Genomic DNA, 22,576 nt, shown 5'->3' on the forward strand with positions numbered 1-22,576 from the left:
GAGAGTGTGTGGCATGCCCCCTCCCCCAGTGCGATGAAAGAGGCACTTTACTGTCTACCCTAAAGTTACGTACCGTTTCTGGACGAAGGTGGATGAACGGATACAGCACCTTCCCTGCCCTGCTTGTCTGGCAGTGGGAGAATGGAGGTGAGTGTGGAAGGAGCCCAGAGGGAAGAGGAAAAAAATAAAAATAAAAAAGGCAAGGCGCGGGAAAGAGCGAAGGGGAGCTGGGAGGGAGTGGACACGAGAAGGCAGGGACGGCAGGGAAGGCCGATGTAAGGAAAGATACAACGTGTGGAGTGAGTGGGTGTACTGCGATTTCCGCTGTGCAGCAGCTGCAAGAGCAGGTACCCCGGTATGCTTAATCAGTACCTCAGCTTCGTACCTTACCTTCCGTACCTTCCCTTCCTCCTGTCTACCTAAGCACCTAGGTAGGAACCTTAGCAGGAGAACAGAGCAGAGAGCAGAGCAGAGAGCAGAGCAGGAGCACACACACGCACCCGCACCTGCCCCAGCACACATACCTAGCACCCAGCAGCAGCGCCAGGAGGCAGGAGCAGAGGCAAGGTGCAGGCAGGTCCTTCCTTCCCTACTACTGGACCGACCCGTTCCCCCATCTCCACATTTTGCCAAAAAGCCCCCCTTAGCAACAACGAAACACCACCCCATTTGTGCCCATTCTCTCATTCTCCTTCTCGAAAGACTGTCTGCTGTCAGTCCCGGATTTCTGCCATCTACCTCGTCGTTTCACCTTTAAACTTCGCAATCCGGCCTGTGCCGTACCAGATCCAGATTTCCACCCGTCGTTTCGCTCGCTGTCAAACCACTCCTTTCAATCCCTCCCTCACGCTCACGCACCTCGCCAAAATCAACCTCGCTGAGCCCTTTCCGAATCCGTCGAGACGCCAATCGCCCGGCTGCTCCTGACTGTTTCCCGGATCTCGCCCGTATCTTCACCTCAACAGCAGTTGCTTCAAGCCATCAACATTGCGCGCGAACAAGACCTGTCGAGATTTCAACCATCAATCAACACATCATCACAGCACAATGGCGTCCAAGGTTCGTCGTCTCCCTCGCCTTCGCTCTCGTCCTCGTCCTCGTCCTCGCATCGTCGCGCGACGTTCCACTCTTCGATCCTTGTCTCGTCTCCGTCGCTTCCATCAACGCATTGCTAACCCGTCATTCTTTCGCAGTTCTTGAGAGAGTACAAGCTGGTCGTCGTCGGTGGCGGTGGTGTCGGTAAATCTTGCTTGACCATTCAATTGATCCAGAGCCATTTCGTCGACGAGTATGACCCAACGATTGAAGGTACGCTGCCTCGATAATAATCAAACTTCCTACTGCTGGTCGATGCGACCGCGAATCAATCGCTCAAATTAACCTGGTTCTTCTCAACTACAGATTCCTACCGCAAGCAGTGCGTTATTGACGAGGAAGTTGCCCTGCTCGATGTTCTCGATACCGCCGGTCAGGAAGAGTACTCCGCCATGCGCGAGCAGTACATGAGAACGGGAGAGGGATTCCTGCTCGTCTACTCCATCACCTCGCGCCAGAGCTTCGAAGAAATCACCACATTCCAGCAGCAGATTCTGAGAGTCAAGGACAAGGACTACTTCCCCATGGTTGTCGTCGGCAATAAGTGCGATTTGGAGGGCGAGAGAGAAGTCACACGACAAGGTATGTTTTTTTTTATTTGCTGCGCCGCATTGCTGCATGATCGTGCCTCCAACATATAGGCCTCTTGTCTGATGGTTGATTTAATCGATTGAATTGATGACTGATACGTTTCTTACAGAGGGAGAGGCTCTTGCCAAGTCATTCGGATGCAAGTTCATCGAGACATCAGCCAAGTCTCGCATCAACGTCGACAAGGCTTTCTATGATATTGTCCGCGAAATCCGTCGATACAACCGAGAGATGCAGGGCTACTCTACCGGCAGCGGTGGCGCCTCTGGCATCAACGGACCCCCGAAGCCCATGGACGTTGAGGGCGGCGAGCAAGAGGCAGGCTGCTGCTCCAAGTGCGTAATAATGTGAGCGGTCTTTTTTCGACTTCGACCTGGAGAAAGAGAGAGCGCGCGCACAATGGGGAGAGGGAGCGAGAGAGCAAGAGGGAGGGGTTGTGGCAGACCAAGCGGCTAGAGAGTCGTGAGATACCTTGAGCCTTGACTGGGCTGGTGGATGCCGCTGGTTGTTGCTGAGCGCACGGTTTCTTCCCCGTCTGGACTTTTGAACAGGTCCAAGCAGGCCCAGCAAATGTCGTTTGGAGAAAGACATGTTGACGTGGGGGACCAATGATCAAAATCTTGTTTGTGCTGCATCGGACGGGGAGTCGGGTTCTGACTTGCTGCACTTTTTGGAACTTGTTCTTTTCAGGGCAACTTCATGGACATGGTCATCGCACACGATTGTACGTGGCAGGGGACAAGAGAAGAGAGTCCTGTTCACAAGGCTGTCTGGCAGTATCCTCATCGTGTGGTGCGGCGGCAGAGAAGAATGGGTTGCAGACTGGCTGGTCTGTCAGCCAGAGACTGTTGGCCGCAAGACCTTGTGGAGGGTGGACTCGAGATTCTTTACTACACACACTGGGAGGGTTATTTGAGACCAAACATCGGCTTGTCTCTGTCTCTTCTTTATATCGGTACTCCTTTTTTCTTTTCATACTGTAATTTCTTCTTTCTTCTGAGACACCGCAAGGTCTTTCTGAGGTCAGAGTCAGTCGCCAAGTCATACAGATTCCCTTTACGTCAGTTCATCTGAGATGTGATATCCTGCCCTCAATGTGATTTTTAACGGTTGAGCTGTAGTTGTGTGAGGATTTGTCTACTCAGGCTTAGCGTTTTTTCGCACTCATGGTTGTTGTTCAAGATGCTACTGCAACGTTTTACGACTTGTGATACCTCAAGATGTTGTGGCTGATGATGAAACGAGGTTATCTAGGAACAGGCTAGTCTGCTTGCTCAAGAAACCGAGTGACGGTAAACAGGTGAGCTTGAATATGGTTATTTGGATTGATGGATCACAAAGAGAAGACAGATCTCTGTCGGTAAGCGTTCCACCTTCCGAATTTCCGATGCCAATGGAATAAGAAACTCCCAATATCTTAGTTCATCGCTAACATGTCACTACATTAGGGCACAAAATCACAACCCGGAGCATATGCAACTTGCTTATGACATCCCTCAACAAGTTCCCCCTCGCGACTGCAACCCACCACGGAATACATAGCCCGAGGCCCTGAGCCGCCCTGTTGCCCCATGGGCCATGGCTCCTATCACCTTACATCACCTTAGACATGCAGATGCGAGTCGCTCAGAAACATCGCAGCCATCCCTCAAGTCTCAACGGTGTACCTCTACGTTCACTCGGCCAACATCTCACGGCCCGGAGCGGAAATGTCAGAATCCGAACATTTTCTTCTTCTCTCCATCAAACGAAACACCTGTAATGCGCCATGTATGCTCCACCGCTACCGTGGTATCGACCCAACCTCATTTCTATCCGAATCCAAAGCCAAATCGGAGCAAGATACCGCCAACCAGTACTCCTCCTTCACTGTACCCAGCTTTCTTCCATGAGACATCCAGGGCCATATTCGCCTAATCAGGCGTCCCATTCTATGTCCTGCATAGGCGCCTGCAGCCACGGCTCCGAGTAGAGGGAAACCGGATGACACCCGCCAATCCACTCCTCGACGCCCGGAACGAGCTCCTTCGGGCCGTTCACGCAGACGATGCCCTCACAATTCAGGCACACGTACAACACATCATCCATTATCCCGTTCTCCGACTCCGCCATGCTCCTGGCGAGATGGCCACCCTGCTTACAAAACAAACACATGTCCGGTCCAAAGTTGGTAATCGCCCACTCGATCACCATGGACACCTGAATCATGAGCCGCTGCGCGAGCTGGTACCGGTGATGCGAGCACAGCCGCCGGCCGAGCAGCTTCCTGGCGCAGAGGCAGCCAGTCACGGGGTGCAGCGGGTTCGCGAGCTGGCCGTAGGGCATCCTGCCGCCGAACCGCACGTCGGCCTGGCGCGTGTGGGAGCAGCCGCCGCAGGCGTAGTTGCGCATGTTGAGGAACTCCATGCGCGTCAGGGGTTGCGGGCCCTCGAAGAGGTGCTTCTTGGAGGTCAGGTCGCAGCCCTCGCAGACGACGTGCGGTTTAGGCTGCGCGGCGGCGTGTTCTAGGTTTTCGCAGTGGGCGCCGTCGGGGACGTGGGCGTTGCAAATGTTACCCGGTGCGCCGGGCTTGACCTCCTCGCAGGGCTGGTTGTCTGGTTGGGCGCCGTTTAGGAGGGAGGCGTCGGGTATGTCGTGGAAGACGTCGTTGGCCGGGCGTTTCCATCGTGCGAGAGCGGCGCGGAGTTGGGGGTAGTAGGGGCCCGGGTTCCATGTTGGCGGTCCTGGTGGCTCGCGGGGCGTTTCGGCCGCGTCTTGGTCTGTGAGTTCGAGGATGACGAGGGCGGGAGGGCCGATGCGGGCGGCGGCGGGGGTTTCGGCTACTTCGGGGGGTTGGAAGTTGCGGAGCTCGATGGGCACGAAGCGGCCGTCTCGAGCTAGTTGGGCCATGAAGTCACAGATTCCGCGGGCGAGATCGGATTGTTCGCGTTGGGGGTCGACTTCGAGCTGTGGGTGAATGAGGACCGGCTGTGCCTCTGTCATTTGGACCAGGTTTTCGGGGTTTATGTCGTACCCATTGCCCATCATGTACTGGATATCACCCTGGTTCTGCGCCTGGCCTTCGAACAGAGGTAGTTGGGCGTTTTGGTTTGGGCCGGCTTGGTTGTTGCTTGCGTTGTAGCCGCTTACCCAGTCGGAGAACCCTCCGCCCGTCTGATTTGCCGCGACGGCCGCGTTGTTGTCGCCGTACAGCATGTTGTTGTGTTGGTTACGGATGTGGCCCTGGTTGCGGTAGGGGAAGCCCGGGTCGTGGTACGCCATTGGATCGGGCGGTGCGTCGAAACCTTGCTGTCCGGCCGCCGCCATGGGCCGCGGCAGTGGGGCCACGCCGCAGCCGCCGGGCCCGTTGCCGACGACACCTCCGAACTGACGTGGTTTCTGTTGCGCCGCCATGGGAGCATTTCCAACTTTGAGGGGGCCAGGACCCGGAGCATTAGCCGGGTTGGCACCGGCAGCAACGGCGGCAGCTGCTGCAGGGTCCGTCATAACCGCGTACCTCGGTCTATTTGGCCCGAGGAGATTCTGCTCTAAACACAACGTCCGATCATCGTCAATACCCTTGGGGCCGTACCCGAGAGCCATGTAATACTCTGGCTGCTCCACGCCATCCGTTCCGTTGCGTCTAACCAATTCCTTGTTCATCACCCACGAATCGCAGTCCGCCTCCGCTCTGTCGTTGACGCACCTATCACACGGCCGCTTCCGATCGCAGCTATACCCCTTCTCACGACACCGCCGGCATCCGCTAAACTTCATACCCTTGCCGTTGGCAGTGCACTTCGTCCATCCAGACCACCCGATCCTCTTCTTATCGATCCAAGGCAGTTGCCGCGACGGGTGCCGGCTCCCATTCCCGGGCGTCTCGCACACCAGGCCCCACGAGGTACACCGCACGCACGCAAAGTCTTCCTCGTCGGTGAGGGACCGGCACATGGCTTGGTTCGTCGCGCAGTTGGTGCACCGGTGCCTGCCATCTCGGAGTTTGGTCCCCTTGTCGTAGACAATCTTGTCCCCGTCCCCGGGGGCCCACGTGTACGGCGTATCGTATGTGGCCGCCGTCCAGGGGTCCACGCATGGTATGTTCTTCTCGACGCACGACGTGCACTTGTACTCCCTCAGCCGGAAGTCCCGGATCCAGGAACACGGCTTCGTCTTGCCGGGCTGACACCCCTGACACATCTGCCGCCACCACGGCCGCCGACCCGCGGGGACGGTGCCGTCTCCGGGCATAGGCCGGTTCCACATCACCTCCGCCGGCTGATCCACGTCCGGCTTCTCGCCGCTCACCTTCTGCTCGTCGTACACCCGACATAGCGCCTGATCATTCTTACACGGCGTACACCCAATCTTGACCCGGTCGTCGATATCGCACAGCACGATCCGCCCGCTGCCCTGGTGCGTCTTGCACCGCTCGCAGACGCTCGAGCTCGTCTCGGTGATCGGGTACGACGGCCGGGAATTGGCGAAGCGCTTCTGCCAGTGTTCCCGGCAGAGGACTTTGCAGATGTGGTTCGGGTCGACGAGGGCGCGGTAGCGGGTGCAGCGGTGGCACTCAATCTGGTTGGCGAGGTCGACATTGCAGCCCTGGTTCTCGTGGGGGCGGGCGCGGCAGTGGTCGCACGTGTTGTCGATGGGGTTGTGCTGGCCGACCTGGGGGGAGTGCGTGATGCGCATGAGGGGCGGTTGCCAGGGGGTTTGCTGGAGTCTGGGCCTCTTTGATGCTCTTTGTCCTTCGTCTTGGTCTTCCTCGTCGAGGTGTTTGCGGGGCCGCCCGCGCTTTGCTGGCTGGGATGGGCCCGCGGGACGGGGCTGAGCCTGGTCTTGGGGCTGGTATGGATTGGCCCAGCGGAGCGGTTGGTTGTTGTTTCGATGGCTGTTATTCTGGTGGTTGTTAGGGTCCATGAACTGCGCCGGCGGCGGGTTGAAGTTCTGGTTCGGCATCATGTTCGACACCGGTAACTGGGCTTGCTGTTGGCCCATCTGAGGAGGCACCGCATTCGATGGTCCCACCTGGACAGGCACGTTGAAGCCGTTGTTTGGCAAAGCCGGGATCCGCGGGACGGTATAGTCCCATCCGGGCCCGAAATCACGGTCATGTGGCTGCTGTTGTTGCTGCTCCGGTGGCTGTCGGCTTGAGGAGCCATTGTTTGACCTTAGTGGCATTCTCTTTGGTGAATGAAATTTCTCAAGAAGTTTTGAGCAGCTTTGATCCCAAGTGGGCTCAATTGATGTAAGTCAGCTCGTGAAGATCCGAAGAGAGTGTTGTCTGTACTTGAGATGAGGTACGTCTTGCAGAGACTTGTTTCCGGACGAATTGCGAGAGTTTCTACCGAAAATTGTACAATGTCTGTTTCATTTATGTGGATGTGTCTTTGCATTTATCTCTTGTCTTCTGTCTTCCGCGGTTTAGCATAATCTGCCATCCCCCCTCTCGTTGAGGACAAAGAAGAGAGCCATTCGCAAGTCTCCCTTGCCAGCGATTTTCTTGCAGTCCCTTGTTGTTGCCGAGGCAGCTTGGGAATCATTGAGAAGCGCTTTGTGCTAATCTAGGCTCGAATCCATCTTTCTTCCTAAACTCACAATAGTCTCTCTTCACAATTATTCGAATGAGTCGAAAAAAACGATGCATTCGGACCGAGAGACTTCTTTGATTCTGCGTTGAGGAACAACCGCCCCCAAGCCGATTCCCTCCACATCTTCTCTTATTTCCATGCTCCTGTCGTGGGCAGTGCACACTTGGATTGGTGCTACCCGTCACGGCGAGCATTCGAATATTCGAGCTCGAATAGCCAGCACTCAGGAGAAATAGCAACGGAGCATGTGAAAGAAGAAAACACGGCACCAAAGTCGTTCGCAACCCGTAAGGCAACCTGCGAGGCGACGACTGGGGGCTGAGTCGATTGCCTAGGATCAATGCAAGCTGCGGTCATATTAAGCCACCCATATTACACGGAAAGGAGCGAATGCTATCTCATTGGGACGATCAGCACTGTAGCGCAGGAGATGTGCTGCAGTCGCCACATGTATGGTGCTTGGCAGTGGTGACCATCTTGCTGACCGCAGCCATGGCCCATCGCTCATAACCCCGCCGTCCCTCGGTTTCCAGACCTATGTATGCCTGAGTTTTGACAAAGCACCAACTTTTGCAACATGGAGGTAGTTTCCGCAGCCGCCAGCGTCGCGGGCCTGCTGTCTGTCGCTGGCCATGTCCTCAATGGGCTTGTCAAGCTCAATGCCTTTATCCAGGACTTGAAGGAAGCAGATGCACGTGCGCAACGGCTGACTCTGGAAGCTCAACTACTCTCGCAGACAATAATTGACTTCAAGTCTCTGCTCAACTCGTTGGACGAAAAGGCGCTGGATAAAAACCAAGTCTTTTGGGTCCAGCACTTTGCCAATCTCTCTTCCCGTCTCGAGGATTGCGATCAGGATTTGAATACCTGGACCGAATCTTACCGACCCGGAGATGGGCCATCTTCAAAGCGCCAAAAAATAATCGAGAGAATATCAAACAAGAGAAGCCGGGAGATTTCTGAGATGAAGTCTAAGTTGGCGCGCCATCGGTCGCAGATTGTTCTTAACATGAGCACTATCAATGGGTGAGCTAGATCTGCCGTACGCAAATGAAATTTTGAAGCTAAGCTATCCTGTTTCAGATGGATGTCTCTCTCAGGATTAAGAAGAATTACTGCAGTCCATGAAGATGTAAGGAAGCTCACGGATACCCATATCCAGATGGAACACCAGAGAATAGATCGCCATCAGCTTTTCACGGAAGAAACAAGTAGAAGACAACAAGATCTTCGAGATATGATTTTGTCCGCTTCTCAAGCTACCAAGGAACATTTTACATCGGAACAACACGAAACTCGGAGTCAACTCTCTAGACTGAGCGACAGTGTATCAAGCATGGCCGAATCTCTTCAACAGCTCGTCACTCCACCCTTATCGCAAGTCCTCCCACGGCGTGGGTCGAACAATCTCCCGCGGAGACCGTCCTTATTTTTGACCTCCGAGGGGACTAGAAAACGGCGATATTCAGGCCTTGAAACAGTTTCTAGCAATGAGCATCTGCAGTCCAACTTCATTGGCAGTCCGATGGGCTGGACATGTGCCCAAGCAATAGGCATTGACGATTACTTCATCGAAACCCTGGAGGACCAGCATTTGGACCAAATGAGATGTGCCTTTTGTGACCAAGTCTTTGCAAATACCGAGTCATTCGAACGATCGAAACACGTCGTCGATTCCCATAATTTCGCAGGGTGCGATCAAGGAGTATGCTATAGGTTCGGCATAAGCTTCGGTTCTCACTTGGAGAAACACCATGCAGCCAACCCAGAGGCATTCTCCAACAACATTGCGCATTTTGAGCAAAGATTCCTCCAGTCAACATCGACGGTTCAGGACGAGAGGATAAAGTCCCTTTATGGTGAACCACAACAACTAGAGACGTCCACGGCACCCCTCATACTCGAAACCCAGCTGCGGTCTTTGATAACCGGCTTTGTTGGGCTGCAAAGGTCGACCTCGCATGGACTTAATACTTTCCATGACATGCGGCAAAACCTGGAGACGCTATCGAATGCTGCGTATTCTCCAGGGTCTTCCCTCGAACTTGCTGTAACTCTGTACCAGGCAGCCAACCTGGCGGAAGAAATGTCTGTCGGCTTCGACAGGATATTCCGGAGTAGATGGCTACCGAAACCAAAATTCTTTTTCCGAAACATTCCTCCATCCGAGGAAAAAGATGGCAGACAGCGCCCCGTGCACCTTGGTAGCTGGTTTCTTTCGTTTGACTCTAGAGAAAGGGCTTCAGTCGACTCATACAAGTCTTGCACAGAGTGCCAAAGCGGGACGAGGTACTCTAATCTGAAGAGCGCATTTCAGCATCGTGGCAGATGCCACCGAGGAAAGCACTGCATCGTTGAATTTGAACGGGCGTGCCCAGACACATCTACTGAGTGGTCTATGCTTGACCCTGTATCGAAACCTTTCCGCCTGTTGAAGAAGTTGGGAGCTAGTACATCGGGTAGAGACAGGGTCCATCTTTGGATGTTGAACACACTTCACAAGTCGGAGCATCTCCTGATCATATTGAGACATAGCGCCTTCTTCGGTGAATCGTCGATATGCTCGACAAAAACTGATGACGCGACACAAGTGGACCGGTGTTCTCCATCGTGGGGTGACATATGGAGTCGTGATTTGCTTGGGGCTTTCGACAGAGAGGAGGCAGCTCTCGACGATCATGTCAATTCAACACAGTCTGATGGGGCAGTATACAGCCGTGATTATGAGGTCTCGTCGGAGGGTAACGACCAGAATGGCGTTGACGTAGAGACTAGGAACCTACCTCTGCGCTTTCTCGATGCAAATTCGCCAGTGCTTTCTATAGAGGATGAAACTGAGCTCTGAATACATCTTCATTCGAATCGAACTCGGCTCGTAATCTGCGGACTAAGCCCGGATGAGCCCAGTGATGTTGTTGACATGTACCTATTTAACGAAGGCGAAAAACAAAGAGTTGAGATTGAACGGTACCCAGTTGTACCAGTAAACCACAGGATCTTGATTCTGACTGTAAGCATGCAGGGCACGCCACAAATCGCCATGCACCAGGATGCTTGCTCTAAGTGTCTAAGGCCGAGATGTAGAAGAGCGGGCGGCAAGATATTCTACTTCATAACGCTTCTCAAGTTCCAATTCTGCCTCTACCGCTACCTCTACCAGTGCCATTGCTACTGCCTCTTCTATTCCCTCTACTAATGCTCTTATTATCGCTTTTGCTTTTTCTATTGCTACTCTTTTTGGGTCGCTTAGGGAGTATGTTCTCTGGTGAGTATGAATTAAGTAGGTAGCTAACGAAAGTATGGATTAATGATAGTAGCAATAATAGTTATAATATGAAGCAGGAGCTCATTATGTGTATACTATTAGTGACGCTTAATTTGACTAGTTAACAGATCTCAGAGATAGGTGATAAAAACTTTTGGCCGTCTTGAAGAGTGGCATTTAGTTATTTTAGGCCAGGTGAACTCGTAAAGGTATACCTAGTAGTTCTTACCTTAGAACATATAGTCTTTCCACTTTTTGCCTCACAAATAGAAAAACTCGTTACAAGATATGTCTAGGAACATCTCTATAGCCTCTGTAGGATATGGTCACAGTCTCTTCCCTCCTTCAGTAAATTTATTATGGATTCAGGCTTTTCTCTGCCCTTCAAGTCAGCGTTAATGCATGGCATGATGACGCCACGCACTTATTTTATCCTGCTTACACGACACTTGGTGAAACGACTTGGCTCTCGCACTCAAAGGCATGTAAGGATGCATGTCTTAAGCCGATCTGACTGGTGCCACTTGAGAGCCACGTAGGTAAGACAGGGACGCGTAGGCTGGCGCGAAACGTGTTCAGATAAATGCTCGGTATTTTAGGACAAGGCTAGATGCTTGGCCCTCTTCATTTGCTATTTAATTCAGGATGTATTCACTCGTTTTATGTTCAAGTATTGTCTGTAGTATCGATCGATTCTCCTACCGAGGCACTCCATCAGGATCTCACGGATCTCTGACTCTATTCTTGATTCAACTTAGGCTTCAGTAGGCATGAGTCTACAGAAACCGACCGGCTTCCTGCCGCGGTCGACGTGGAACTGTTCTGCTGAGATAACTGCAAACCCTGATGTTAGTGGAATTGGAGTAAGAGCTGCGACAAAATTTTGGTGTTGAGACATGAAGGCTAACACCACCAGGTGATCGTCGGTTTTGTTGGGACAGGTGGACTTATCATCCTGCTTCTTACCGTTCATTATCTTTTTGCATACGATCCTACATTGGATCCGTTCCGCACTCTCAAGCAAACAAATGCAAAGACGAGCCGACCTAACTCCATTGATGTCGCCTTCTTGGGATGGTTCAGGGGACATATGACGCATTTTGGGTTCCAGCTTACTTGGCTAGATGACGCCAGACGTGCTAAAACCTTAAGAGACGCTTTTGACAAAGTAAGAGTCTCCCACTCGTGATGAAAGCACAATGTCTGAGCCTGTAATGTGATACTAATCACGGAATCAGTCCGTCCTAGCAATGAGTGATATCCAAATCATCACTGGTCTTGCGATATTAATAAGCGGAATCAGTGGACTTTTCGGAACCTTGTCAGGCTACCAGTGGCTAATTCTCACCTACACGGCGTGAGTAGTTATTATACTCGTGGTCTAAGGCTCAAGCAGAATGCTGACTGGCTCTTGTAGATGGTTCTCAGCAGTCACACATCTAGGAGCCCTCACATATCTTCGAAATTACTACATCAATCGCGCAAATCAATGTATCTGGAGACTCGCTCTAATGACTGTGGTTCTGGTCATGCTAATAGCCGTGATGATCATTGGAGTTCCCATCAGAGCAGACCTGGAACAAGGTCATGCCCCAGCTATCTGTGTCTTGAGTCATAGAAGGGAGAAATACGTTGATAATCTTCCTGAAGTAGCATTATCAACATCAATCTCGGTCTTGATGATGGCTCTAGGTTTCGCATTCCGGGTTTTGAAAATGGGCCGCTGCACATCTGACCGATTCCAGATATTCCGGGACAAGTACCGAACAAAAGTTATCAATATCGTCAAGTTAGACAGAAAGCCTCCTCAAATATGTACCGGACCATGGGTACACATGACATTTGTTGCAAAGCCGTTGAGTGCGTGCTGGCTGTGTGGCCGAACGTATTTGGAATTCTTCAACTCAATTTTCGGTGAGGTTCGTGTGGTCGCCCTAATCTCTCCTTCAATATTGTAGCTGCAGCAACTGACTCTTGTAGCTATTTTGGCTCACCTTTATGGCTTCTTGGGGGCTTACCCATCTGATTTATTTCCGGACAATTGCGGGTCGAGAGGCGATCTGGGCTATAGAACCTATACAGGATGGCGATGCTACGAGCATCCAGGACGCTTGGGGATTTGGGCAAGTGACAGCCGTAATCCTATTCGCAAGCCCGATCATATTCATTGTGGAAGCATTCTGCAGTATTGGTAGGTCTTTGAAGTCTTTGAAGTTTTCGATGTTCATTCTATTCAGGCCTGGAATTCATTAACACGATTGGCATTGGTCTTGGATCACATAGGCTCACAAGAACCGTCTTCACTGCATCAAGATGCTGCTACATCATTTCTACAATCCTCACCAGGAGGGTCACGACGAGTCACCACTGGGTTGCCTGAAGACACCATGACTAGATCTGGATCTCTGGAAACTGAGCAAGTCAAAGAATTGGCGCGGAGTCTGCAACCAAAGTCGCACATGGAGTTGGCTTCCACACGAATCTCTTCCTTAACCATTATTATCTTCAACATTGTGTTTGTGGCTCACTTACTCGTGTTCTTCTTTTATAGCCCTAAGACCGGCGGGGTAGTCATGGCATCTTCCAGGCTCGGTGCATGGTATTTATTATATCAGCCACTTCTAGTTCATCTCATCTACCTGATGGGCTTCGAATTGGAGCCTAGGATCAAAAGATCTGAACTAAGGAGATGGATTCACGTTGCTTGCTTCATCATCTTGATTTTCTTCTCTTACTTGGTCACGTCTGGAATTTGGTCGGTCGGGTCGTGGCTCAACACGTTAACTCCATTCGACTATGTTTCATCTTCAATTTTACTGGCCTTTTTCTTTGGATATGTTCTATACGTTGGTTTATCATTCGCAAATAGTAGATGTGCAGTAGCTTCTTCCCAAGGGGTCTAATCTTGAGCTTTGAGATCTCTTTGAGTCGGAGTTCGACAACTTCAGGCATCCCCACATAAATGAAACTGGCAAGACTCTTCAGAGGGCTCTCTTTCGGTTTTGCTCTCATTTGGCAGAGGTATGAGCTCGCTTGCTGTGAGACCTTTAGAAGTTTAGCTCTATCAAATGACCTAGCTAATTATCGGAGAGAAGCATAGGCGCACCCTGCGCGTCCGATGCCCGTTCGAAAGTCCAAACGCCCGATACTTCATGTCACGTCAACTGGTTTTCATTGCCCATTGTGCATAGCAGACTTTTGGACATAAGACAGTTTACTCGAAGTAGGCTAACCATGGTAACTAAAAGGAAACTCCATGTGGAGTATAAGTATGGGTCCCGGCAAGACCTATATGAGGCAAATTGTGTCCATCGTCACCAACCCAGCAACTGTCACTGGATGATCACATCCACCCATCCCCGATAGTCTAGTGGTGAGGATATCTGCTTGTCACCGGGAAAATCCAACGATTTACAAACGTCAATGAGACCTTGTTTTTTTTTTTTTTTTTTTTTTTTTGCCGCCGTGTTGTTGGTTTAGTGCGAACCATGGCATTGTTGGCATGTGCTGTGACTCGACTCCCCATCGAGATGCAAGATGGAAACCAAAATCGAGATGCTCCCCGACGAGAACGTAAGCTGAACGAGAAAAAGGACAAAGGCGATTCCCCGTCGAGGAGTTCTTTTTGCTTTTTGAGCGATGTATTGACCATCCGTACTTACCTCGATGTGGTTCCGGGCTTTTTGGCTCATGGGATTGGACAAATGCCGCAATGAGCCTCTGGGAAGAAGACACTCGGCCTTGGAACGACCACCTAACATTGGAAGGAACTAAGAACATTGCGTTACTTGTATGATCGCGTGAGGGCTTATCTTGGAACTGCTCTTTCTGGAATGTTGTTGATATTCAGCTTCATCTCGAGTCTCGAGACTCGAGAGTGGTCCAAATGGGCCGTGGCATATCCACATTGCTACAGAAATTCGACAGCAAGCTCGAGACCAATTATTGTCACGGTTAAACAGGAAAGAGCTCATCGGTGGATCAGGTTGCGGCTCACACCTTCTTCATCGCGAGGCTGGCTCTTTGGCCGGGCATATGCGAAGCTATTCGGCTCTTTTCTAGCAGAGGTACATCACACGCACACTTTCAGAAAGCTTTGGAACGTGACTCATTGAGATCGGGCGTGATCTTCTGACTGCAGGTGTTCCAGGTACTCGTGACAACATTCTCAGGCTTGCTCCACCGCTTGAGAAACGTTGACCTCTAGCTTGATTCTGCTCTTTGATCTGACTTACATCATATGGAAAATATCCAACACTGCAAGATCATCTGATAAAGTAGTTAAGATAATTCGTTCCTTGGATGACAGTTTCAGCCTTTCCGTTCTGACCCTTATCATACTTGCGGCGGAGTATAGCTTGCACAGTCTTGTCGACTATGTTGTGGGTTGTGTTCTTACCCGCCGGTGCTCACATAGAAGTAGTTCCGTCGTCTCAATAGAGTATATGTCATCATTATGTTCATTCAAAGTTAAAAGATAAATAGCCCAACCGAAAACAGAGCCTTGCCCGTAGAGATAGTTTACTTCCTGGACCCAAGATCATCCTCACTCTCGTGAAACATACTCCTCCTCAAAGTCGCAGTACCAGCCGGACTAACCGGCAACATCCTCGCACTAATATAATCATCACCATCCGATGCTCCAGTCGGTGGACTCAGAGGACTCGGATGTCCGGGCGTCGGCGTCTCCGGCACCGTCTCCGGGATGCTACGTGGCTGTTCCCGAGCAGCCGGGCCATCTTGTTCGCCACCCGACGAGGCAGAGCTGACGGTCGCTTCGCTGATATGCCGCAGGTGCCGTGCATCCTGGTCGCTGAGGCCGGAGACGTCGGAGCCGACTCGTCCGGTAGAAGTAGCGGGCGCAGCGTTGCTGATGGGCGGCGATGGCGGACCTGGGTCGGGGGATTGGGCGCGGGTCTGGTACCCGAGGACGCCCGAGGAGCGGGAGAGCGATGAAGCGTTCTCGTTGGAGGAGACGGAGGCGTAGTAGGATGACTGGTGTGTTGTTGCGGGGTTAGATGTGCCACCGGTGCCAAAGTGCGTGTGCTTGTTGATGATCTCGATGGGCGTGAGACCTGTACCGTGCAGTTCTGGCGGCCGCGAAGTGTCTGTTCTTGGTTAGTACTTGTTCAGGTAGAGATTTCAAGAATGTCTTACCCGGTAGCTCTGCAATCTGATTGTCGGCCATCTCGTGATGCACCTGTTGGGGTACAGGCGATGCCGCTGGGGCAGGGGGCGGCGTCCGGACCTCAGCCATATCTTGGGAAGAGGCTTCCTCGGTAGTGACGGTAGGCGCCTTGGCTGGTTCGCTGGGCTGGCCTCTGATCCAGGAGATGATTCTAGATCCATTGTCGTCCGTGTGTGTCGCCGTTCCATTGCCTCTTCTGAGTATTCTGCGACGACGCCACAGGCAGAAGCCGACGAGGATGGCAGTGATGAAGACAAGGCCGAGAACGACGCCGAGGACAGGGGCAACCCATTTCGGGGTTCCTCCGCCGCCGCCGCCGTTGTTGTCTCCGCCACCTGTGACAGTTGGCCGTCCGGGGTCTTTGGCTTCTGTGTATGGGTACCATGTATTAATCTTCGAGGTAACATACGGCGTCGCAAAGATGGATGCCAGTCCTTGGTCAGACCAGCCGGACGGCTCTGGGTTCGTCTTCGTCGCCGAGCCCTTCTCATTGCCTCCAATCTTGCTTCGTACGGCGGTGGGGATGGTGTAGTTTGACCATTTCGTCGGACTGTATCCATCAAGCCACTCTGCACTTGAGAGATTGAAGACCTGCATGATGCCTCCTTCAAGGCATGGTGGAGCTCCGCTTCCAGCCATCGCCGCATAGCCGCCGACGACCATCATCTGATCAGGGTAAGGCATTACGCACTGATGACCGGCACGGGCGTGCAGAGCTGTCCCCTCGTAGACCTTTGTCCACTGGAATGAAGGAATTGAGAGAACCCAGACGTCGTCACTAAAGTCTTCTTTGGGGTGGATTCCATCGTAGCCGCCGTAGTAGTAAATGTTGAAACTGGAGTAATCCTGAGCGGGCGCAAGCACAGCGCAGCCTCGAGTAAGGGCAGGCGGTTTTGTCCCGTCAACCTTCTGTTGATACCATTTATCACCGGCTACGTCGTAAATGTCAATGGTTTCCATGAAAGCAGGACTTTCACTTGCCTATGAAGGATGTTAGATGGATAGAGTAGAAACTGCAACCGCAGGACTCACGCTCTTGACAGCGTCGTCGGATTTATGACTGGAATTGACATATTCGGGATAGGTCACCCCGCCAAGCACGACAAGGATACCCTCTGCGCCAACTGGAACCCAGACGACCTCAGGATTTGCCCTGGCCTTGATACTACTTGGCAGTAAAGTCTTGTTGGAAAACTTCTCGAACATTTGGGTGGACATGTCGAGGGTGATGAGGGTATTGGAGGCGTTGACAGCGTTCAGAGAACGATTCGTAGTGCTCTGATACATGTCGCCCCATAGAGGCGACCGCATGCCGCCAACGTACCAGGCCTTATTCTCCGAGGGAGCACTGGCAGCCCCCCCATGGGCAACATATCGAGTCACGCCGTTGTCCAAGGTTCTCTGATCACTTCCATTGTTGAAGGCGGCCTTTTCTGCGCCGTACTCGTAGAGACGCCATACTAGTGCCTTGTCGCCGGGTGGAGGATCGTAAGCGTCCGTTGGTTTGGCAAAGACACCTCCGTACAAAAAGAACTCGGCATCATTGTGAAGCAGGGCACCATCGATAGTATTTGGGGCGAAGCTGTTGGCATTACCACTACCTGAAGGAGCCTTTGGGTGAGTTTCGATGAGCTTAGTGATGTTTGTTGTCTTATCGAAAGGCTTGCTGAAGTTGAGTGAGTACATGAGACCCAGGGGGTTATCTGAAGATGTCAGAAGTCGATCGCAAGTGATGCCAAAATGAACTCACCTAGGGTCGTTGGATATCCAGTCGACCCGTCCCCATATGTTGGGGTCCAATACAGACTTCCACCATCTAGCCATAGCGTATCTCGAATGACGGCAGCTTCAGTCTTGTCAGATGTTGCTAACTCGGGACGATTCGATATTGCAAACCTCTTGGTGCGTACCAATAACACATGGACGAGCTCACTTGGCCTTTCTCAAGATCCCACCCATCATATTGGGCAGTCACGAGGCCCGCGACGGCCACCAGCAAGGCGGTATTCACACAGACCATTCTCTCGACAGCGCTGTGATTTGGCTGATGCGGAAACGCGTTAGGAAGAAATTCAGGCCGCCCGCTACTGTCTCAGCGCATTGCGGCTGGAGGTGGTGCTTATTTGGGGGAACCGCACTGCGTTACCAGGAGCGGTGGCAACCTTTCTCGAAAGCAGTGGAGGGAAAGTGTCAGAGTATGGGAAACATAAGCCCGGCTGGTTTGGGGCGGTAATGACTGGCGAAGAGAAGGGCACACAATCCGGAGGTAGGGGTGTTGAGGCTGACAGTGTTGGCCGTGCCTATAGTCAAGGGAGGATACCACTGGAACAGCGAAGTTGACCTCTTTGTTCGAGAAGAGTGTGTCGAATGTTTGAGGCGGATGTTGAGAGAGCACATACACACTTCGATCGACCCCGCAATGTCGCTAACTCGGTGTGCTCAAAAAGACGAACCGATACGGTGGCAACAAGGAACTCTATGGGACAGGGCGGACAGAGCCAACAAGTCGGCAGGAAAACTGATAAGATGGTTGCCACTGCAGGATTTTGCCCAAGTGCTCACTAGAACTATGTAAGGCTGGGCCGCTGGAATACCATGGCTGGAGCAATGCCTGAGATGGAGGGTGTATGCAACTCATCGGACACCACTCTAGACCAGGCTCGGCGGTCCTTTGGAAGAACACTTGCACAGATGGGAAGCTCGTACCGACTCATAAGAGGATGGGAGGTATGTGACGAAATGATTGGTGGACAGAGAGGGGCATTGGATATCTTCGTCCGCGGTAGAGAGTTGTGCATCTGACAGAAGAGTGCTCAGCCTCATCACCCACTAAGAGCGTCGTTGTGATTTCTAGCTACATTCAGCCCAGAATATACGCCAACGAACTACAGGGGAAAACAAGGTCATCGGAGAAGACACTTGTCTTACCGGCGCAACCTCTGATTGTCAAAGATGCTGCTCCGAAGTCCAAACCTCGTATGAATATTCGGGGCGAAGGCAAACTGCACAATTACAAAAACTAAAGGTGTGTTGCAATCAGGCTACGACTTGGAACACAGCAGCAACGGGGCCACCATGTGGGCAAGCAATACGGTGTTCTTGGCATACGGTGCATACACCGTCCAGCACCACAAGCCTTCCAAGACCAGACTCGGACAACAAACACAACCCAAACAATGTGTTATGAAGTGGACGACACAACAAAGACACGCCGAAAGGAGAATTCTGGGTGCCGAATTGCCCCTGTGATGTTTGCTCAAAGTTGTTGCAAAGCATGCTGAACCTTATTGTCAGCAAAAGCCCGTGTCTTTACTCGTAGTGGTAAGTACGCCGAGGCGGCAAGGTGACTCGTTGATAGTCCGGATAAACTTGCGGTTCCAGCGGGACACTACATTGACGGAGGTGACATGATTCGAGAAGGTAAGCTACGAGTAGGTGCGTAAGCGGGAGAAAAATTCTAAATGCAAGTTGGACGCAGTAACGTGCCGTCTGTGGCTCTGATCACCACGTTGGGTACAGCGGTCCCGGCATCAGCTTGCATAGGAAATGGTGTGGTGGCAGTGGTCATTGCAGGGGTTGAGCATCTGCAAGTCAGTCAATAGACGGGTTGCCAAGTTGAACCTGCGAGGTCTGGATGGGACCAGCACAGTTGGATGCGGGAGCGGGCCAGGATCGGGGACATGGGCGTTCGGATGAGCTGCTTCGTTCGAGTCTCCAGCCTCCCAGTCCAGGCACGGATGAAGGGGACGGCTCATTGAAAAGAGAGAAAAGATGACGGTGTCAGCCCTGTGGGATTGACCAAGTAAGACTGATCCTTGTAATATCGACTGTCGGTGAGAAGGATGGTTGGTGTCTGAGCCTCTAAGGGCAAACAACGACCCATCATCGGATGGCCCGAATTCGAACGAGTTTTCTCATCGCACAATCAAAACGACGACAGTAGAGCATGAGAAAGCTCCTGGCTATGCTTTTCACCAAGGGAGCTTATCAGGAATGGAGTTGTAGCCTAGAGACATACACGATGCCGACTTGGCCGTTGGATGGAAACATTGTTGGTGTACGGAGGGGGAGGTGAAGAAAGAAAGGTGGAAACGAAATAAAGTGCCAAACGGCGTCGAAGGAAGGTGGAGTGAAAACTAAGTCAAAATGGTTTAGCGTTGATGAGGTAATGTACAATCAGACCAATCGCAGCTTCCATTCTGAGAAGGCTGGAGGTGTGGATAAGCACGGACGGAAGCGACCCACTGTTGTCCTTTTTACCCCTCTTTCCCTCCTCGGGATTAGGTCATCAAGCTATACCTTAAATGGGATGACTGCCATGAGCAGTTCCTCCCATAGGGCGGGAGCATGTTTCCCCTGTTCCTGAGCTAATCTCCTTCCGCCTTAGCTCATCTCTATTGTCACTCACTCAATCACTCATTCACTCGCTCATCCCCCTTGTTCCTGGTCATCTCATCCTTCTGTGCTGACACCTCCGGGCCTCTCTTCATGCTCACTCACACTTTGTCACCAGGCTTCAGTATTTCTCGGTCTAGCCACTCAGATGACTTACGACTACACAGGGATTGCACAATGCGGGCGGTGGCGAGTAGAAACTTTTCCTCTTCAGCAGCAATCAGATGTGCCGTGATGAAAGACCGGCCAAGGATCAGGTCCCTGCCGGAACCAAGTTCCAATCCTTCAATGACACTGAGATATCTCACCACGGGAGGCTGCTCGTGCTGACTAGCTCTCAGTCGCGACTTTCTGCTCGTCGGCAATACGACCGTAGAGTTGGAAACAGTTCTACGAGGATGAGAAGTATCTGATGTTAATGACTTGTTCTTGATTCGGGCGCACCTCCAAGATGGTACCGTGAAACCAGCCATCGAATCAATAATCGGACGGCTCATCAGACGTCTCTACCTAGACACACAAAGTCCAGACAAGATCGTCATCCATTTACACTCTTGAATCGTGCTGCAAGGTTCACCAGTGGCACCTGCTGTGCTACCCGGGCTTCTTTTCGGTCTCACCCGCTGCAATCGACCGGGCAATCACCATCCCAGAAACAAAAAGGCAAGATCGTTGCTCTGTCACTGGCGACCGAGTATCCGCAAGGGGCAGGCGGAAGTTGCTTCCCAGCTTTTCATCAGTCGCACATTGATCGGTTTTCCGGTTCATGTTTATATCTTTTGCCACAGGCTGTCACTCGACCAACTGGATTTTCGTCGTACCTGGCGTGCTGGTTATCCGAAAGCAATATCGTCTGCATATCTGGGTCGATGATCTTCAATCTTCTTCCCCCATGCCGGACCTCGACAGTTGCAGGCGCTTCGCATCCCGCATGTCTGCCACCCTCCCGCTTCCCGGCCATGCTTACTTAGTAGGCTAGGCTTTAAACTTACGGAAATCTGCCCGTTACGTTACCTTTCATCCCACCACTTGGTGATGCCCAAGACCTGGGCCCATCCGACGAGGCAATATTGCACACAGTTTCGGGGGTACGATCCTGGCGTGCAGCTCGACGGTCAAATCTTGCGCAAGAGGGCCACAGGCCAACCGCTCAGGACCTCCATCTAAGCAAAAGTCCCTTGTATGTGCATCGGTCTTGGCCCTTGCCAATGCCACCCGCCCCCCTCCCAACCCAAGGACGACAGAAACGGCCGGCCGATGCCGCCTCACGGCCGCCCGACCTCACCCCATGTGGCTCAGGCGCAGATGGGGACGAAGTCCGACAAAATGTGCGCAACTTACTGTGAGATCAATCTGTTTTACCCTACCTCACTCTTCGAGCCAGACTCTCGGCATTTCTGTCTTTTCTCGGGCCCTTCTCTGACCTGCAGTCACGCCTGTTTTCCCCGCCACGCCTACATGAATTGGGCTTACACAGTCAGGCCATATCTTCCGCTAGTGACATCTAGTGATGCTGCCGCAAGAATCTCGCAATGATTTTGCGTCGCGTATCTTATACTTGGCACACATACAGGAAAGTCTTTCTGTGAGCTGCATGCCTAATTCCTCCCGGGACGCGTACCCAAGCAGCCAAGTTACGAGCATCATAACTCGCACCCGCTTGGTGCCAGTCTTCTTGGAGCCGGAACTGTTTGCCGTTGTTGTAGCGACCTCTTTGACCGTTCATATGGCCTCCGCCTGCCTTTCGAGGAAACAGCTTGCCAACCACGGTCAATATCCCTGCCGTCATCTCTGCAGGCAGGACCAGGGTCCTGGTGGGCCGTCACACCCCTCCTCAAGTGTCCACATCCATCGGCTCTCTCGCCTTCTGTGCTCCATTGCCCTCGTCCCGATCTTGCATTTGCCAATGGCCATCAAGCGAAGCCTCATGGCAGATAATATCGTCCCCATTCACTCCGACTGCCGTCTGAGGCACGCCCCTCCGGTATGTGGCACATCGATATACGAGAGGCGACGGGGCCTAGAGCTTAGCTCCCCATGTCGCTGGGTTCCTTCGTCATCCTGTTTTCCTGCCTCCTCATTGTGCTGTTTACTTGACCAACACCCTCCCTCCTTGCCTCGAGAGTTGAGCTGGCGAGATGCCCAGCCTATAGATCGCCCACCTTTGTCAACACCATCTCGGACGGAGGTCCCGCGGAACGGACACTGCGCTACGTAGCTTACGAGGTACGGACTGCTCTCTCTGGCTAGAGCTTGCGGGGAACCTCATCCTGCTGTTGACGGGAGCCCTCCTCATCTTGATCCTGAGCTCAGGTAAGGCTGCCTTGCCAACTCAGCTCTTCAGCCTCCCGTCTTCCCATTGTACATACATATGTGCCCCCAGGTACCATCCTCAGCTTCTTTGAGCCTGTTCTGCCCCCAATCTCCAACTGGCACTCGTTCATGTGTGTTCAGCTTCGACCTGCGGCT

General features: G+C 52.4%; 7 protein-coding genes across 7 annotated transcripts; 4 read left to right on the plus strand and 3 right to left on the minus strand.

Moving 5' to 3' along the window:
- Positions 1-54: 54 nt before the first annotated feature.
- Positions 55-522, minus strand: CPAR01_04734 (uncharacterized protein; the record flags this gene model as incomplete). Its single annotated transcript, XM_060489014.1, has 1 exon — positions 55-522. The coding sequence occupies one exon, from the start codon at positions 520-522 to the stop codon at positions 55-57; it is 468 nt and encodes a 155-aa protein (XP_060353220.1).
- Positions 523-1,047: 525 nt separating this feature from the next.
- On the plus strand, positions 1,048-2,037 carry CPAR01_04735 (Ras family protein; the record flags this gene model as incomplete). The annotated part of the gene is made up of 4 exons (XM_060489015.1): positions 1,048-1,059; positions 1,194-1,308; positions 1,402-1,677; positions 1,796-2,037. 4 exons carry the CDS (start codon positions 1,048-1,050, stop codon positions 2,035-2,037), a joined length of 645 nt encoding a protein of 214 aa, XP_060353221.1.
- Positions 2,038-3,603: 1,566 nt separating this feature from the next.
- On the minus strand, positions 3,604-6,849 carry CPAR01_04736 (uncharacterized protein; the record flags this gene model as incomplete). Its single annotated transcript, XM_060489016.1, has 1 exon — positions 3,604-6,849. One exon carries the CDS (start codon positions 6,847-6,849, stop codon positions 3,604-3,606), a length of 3,246 nt encoding a protein of 1,081 aa, XP_060353222.1.
- A 987-nt stretch (positions 6,850-7,836) lies between these two features.
- On the plus strand, positions 7,837-10,104 carry CPAR01_04737 (uncharacterized protein; the record flags this gene model as incomplete). Its single annotated transcript, XM_060489017.1, has 2 exons — positions 7,837-8,285; positions 8,748-10,104. The coding sequence occupies 2 exons, from the start codon at positions 7,837-7,839 to the stop codon at positions 10,102-10,104; spliced, it is 1,806 nt and encodes a 601-aa protein (XP_060353223.1).
- Positions 10,105-11,294: 1,190 nt separating this feature from the next.
- CPAR01_04738 (uncharacterized protein) lies at positions 11,295-13,427 on the plus strand (the record flags this gene model as incomplete). Its single annotated transcript, XM_060489018.1, has 5 exons — positions 11,295-11,387; positions 11,441-11,634; positions 11,942-12,443; positions 12,505-12,715; positions 12,808-13,427. 5 exons carry the CDS (start codon positions 11,295-11,297, stop codon positions 13,425-13,427), a joined length of 1,620 nt encoding a protein of 539 aa, XP_060353224.1.
- A 1,618-nt stretch (positions 13,428-15,045) lies between these two features.
- Positions 15,046-17,674, minus strand: CPAR01_04739 (kelch repeat protein; the record flags this gene model as incomplete). Its single annotated transcript, XM_060489019.1, has 5 exons — positions 15,046-15,632; positions 15,682-16,693; positions 16,745-17,415; positions 17,463-17,608; positions 17,646-17,674. 5 exons carry the CDS (start codon positions 17,672-17,674, stop codon positions 15,046-15,048), a joined length of 2,445 nt encoding a protein of 814 aa, XP_060353225.1.
- A 2,996-nt stretch (positions 17,675-20,670) lies between these two features.
- CPAR01_04740 (uncharacterized protein) lies at positions 20,671-21,078 on the plus strand (the record flags this gene model as incomplete). The annotated part of the gene is made up of 1 exon (XM_060489020.1): positions 20,671-21,078. A coding segment is annotated over one exon (408 nt), but the record flags the coding sequence as incomplete, so codon positions are not given.
- Positions 21,079-22,576: the final 1,498 nt, after the last annotated feature.

Source organism: Colletotrichum paranaense (assembly GCF_030867605.1).
Source record: "Colletotrichum paranaense strain IMI 384185 chromosome Unknown Scaffold_3.1, whole genome shotgun sequence".
Lineage (NCBI taxonomy): Eukaryota > Fungi > Ascomycota > Sordariomycetes > Glomerellales > Glomerellaceae > Colletotrichum > Colletotrichum paranaense.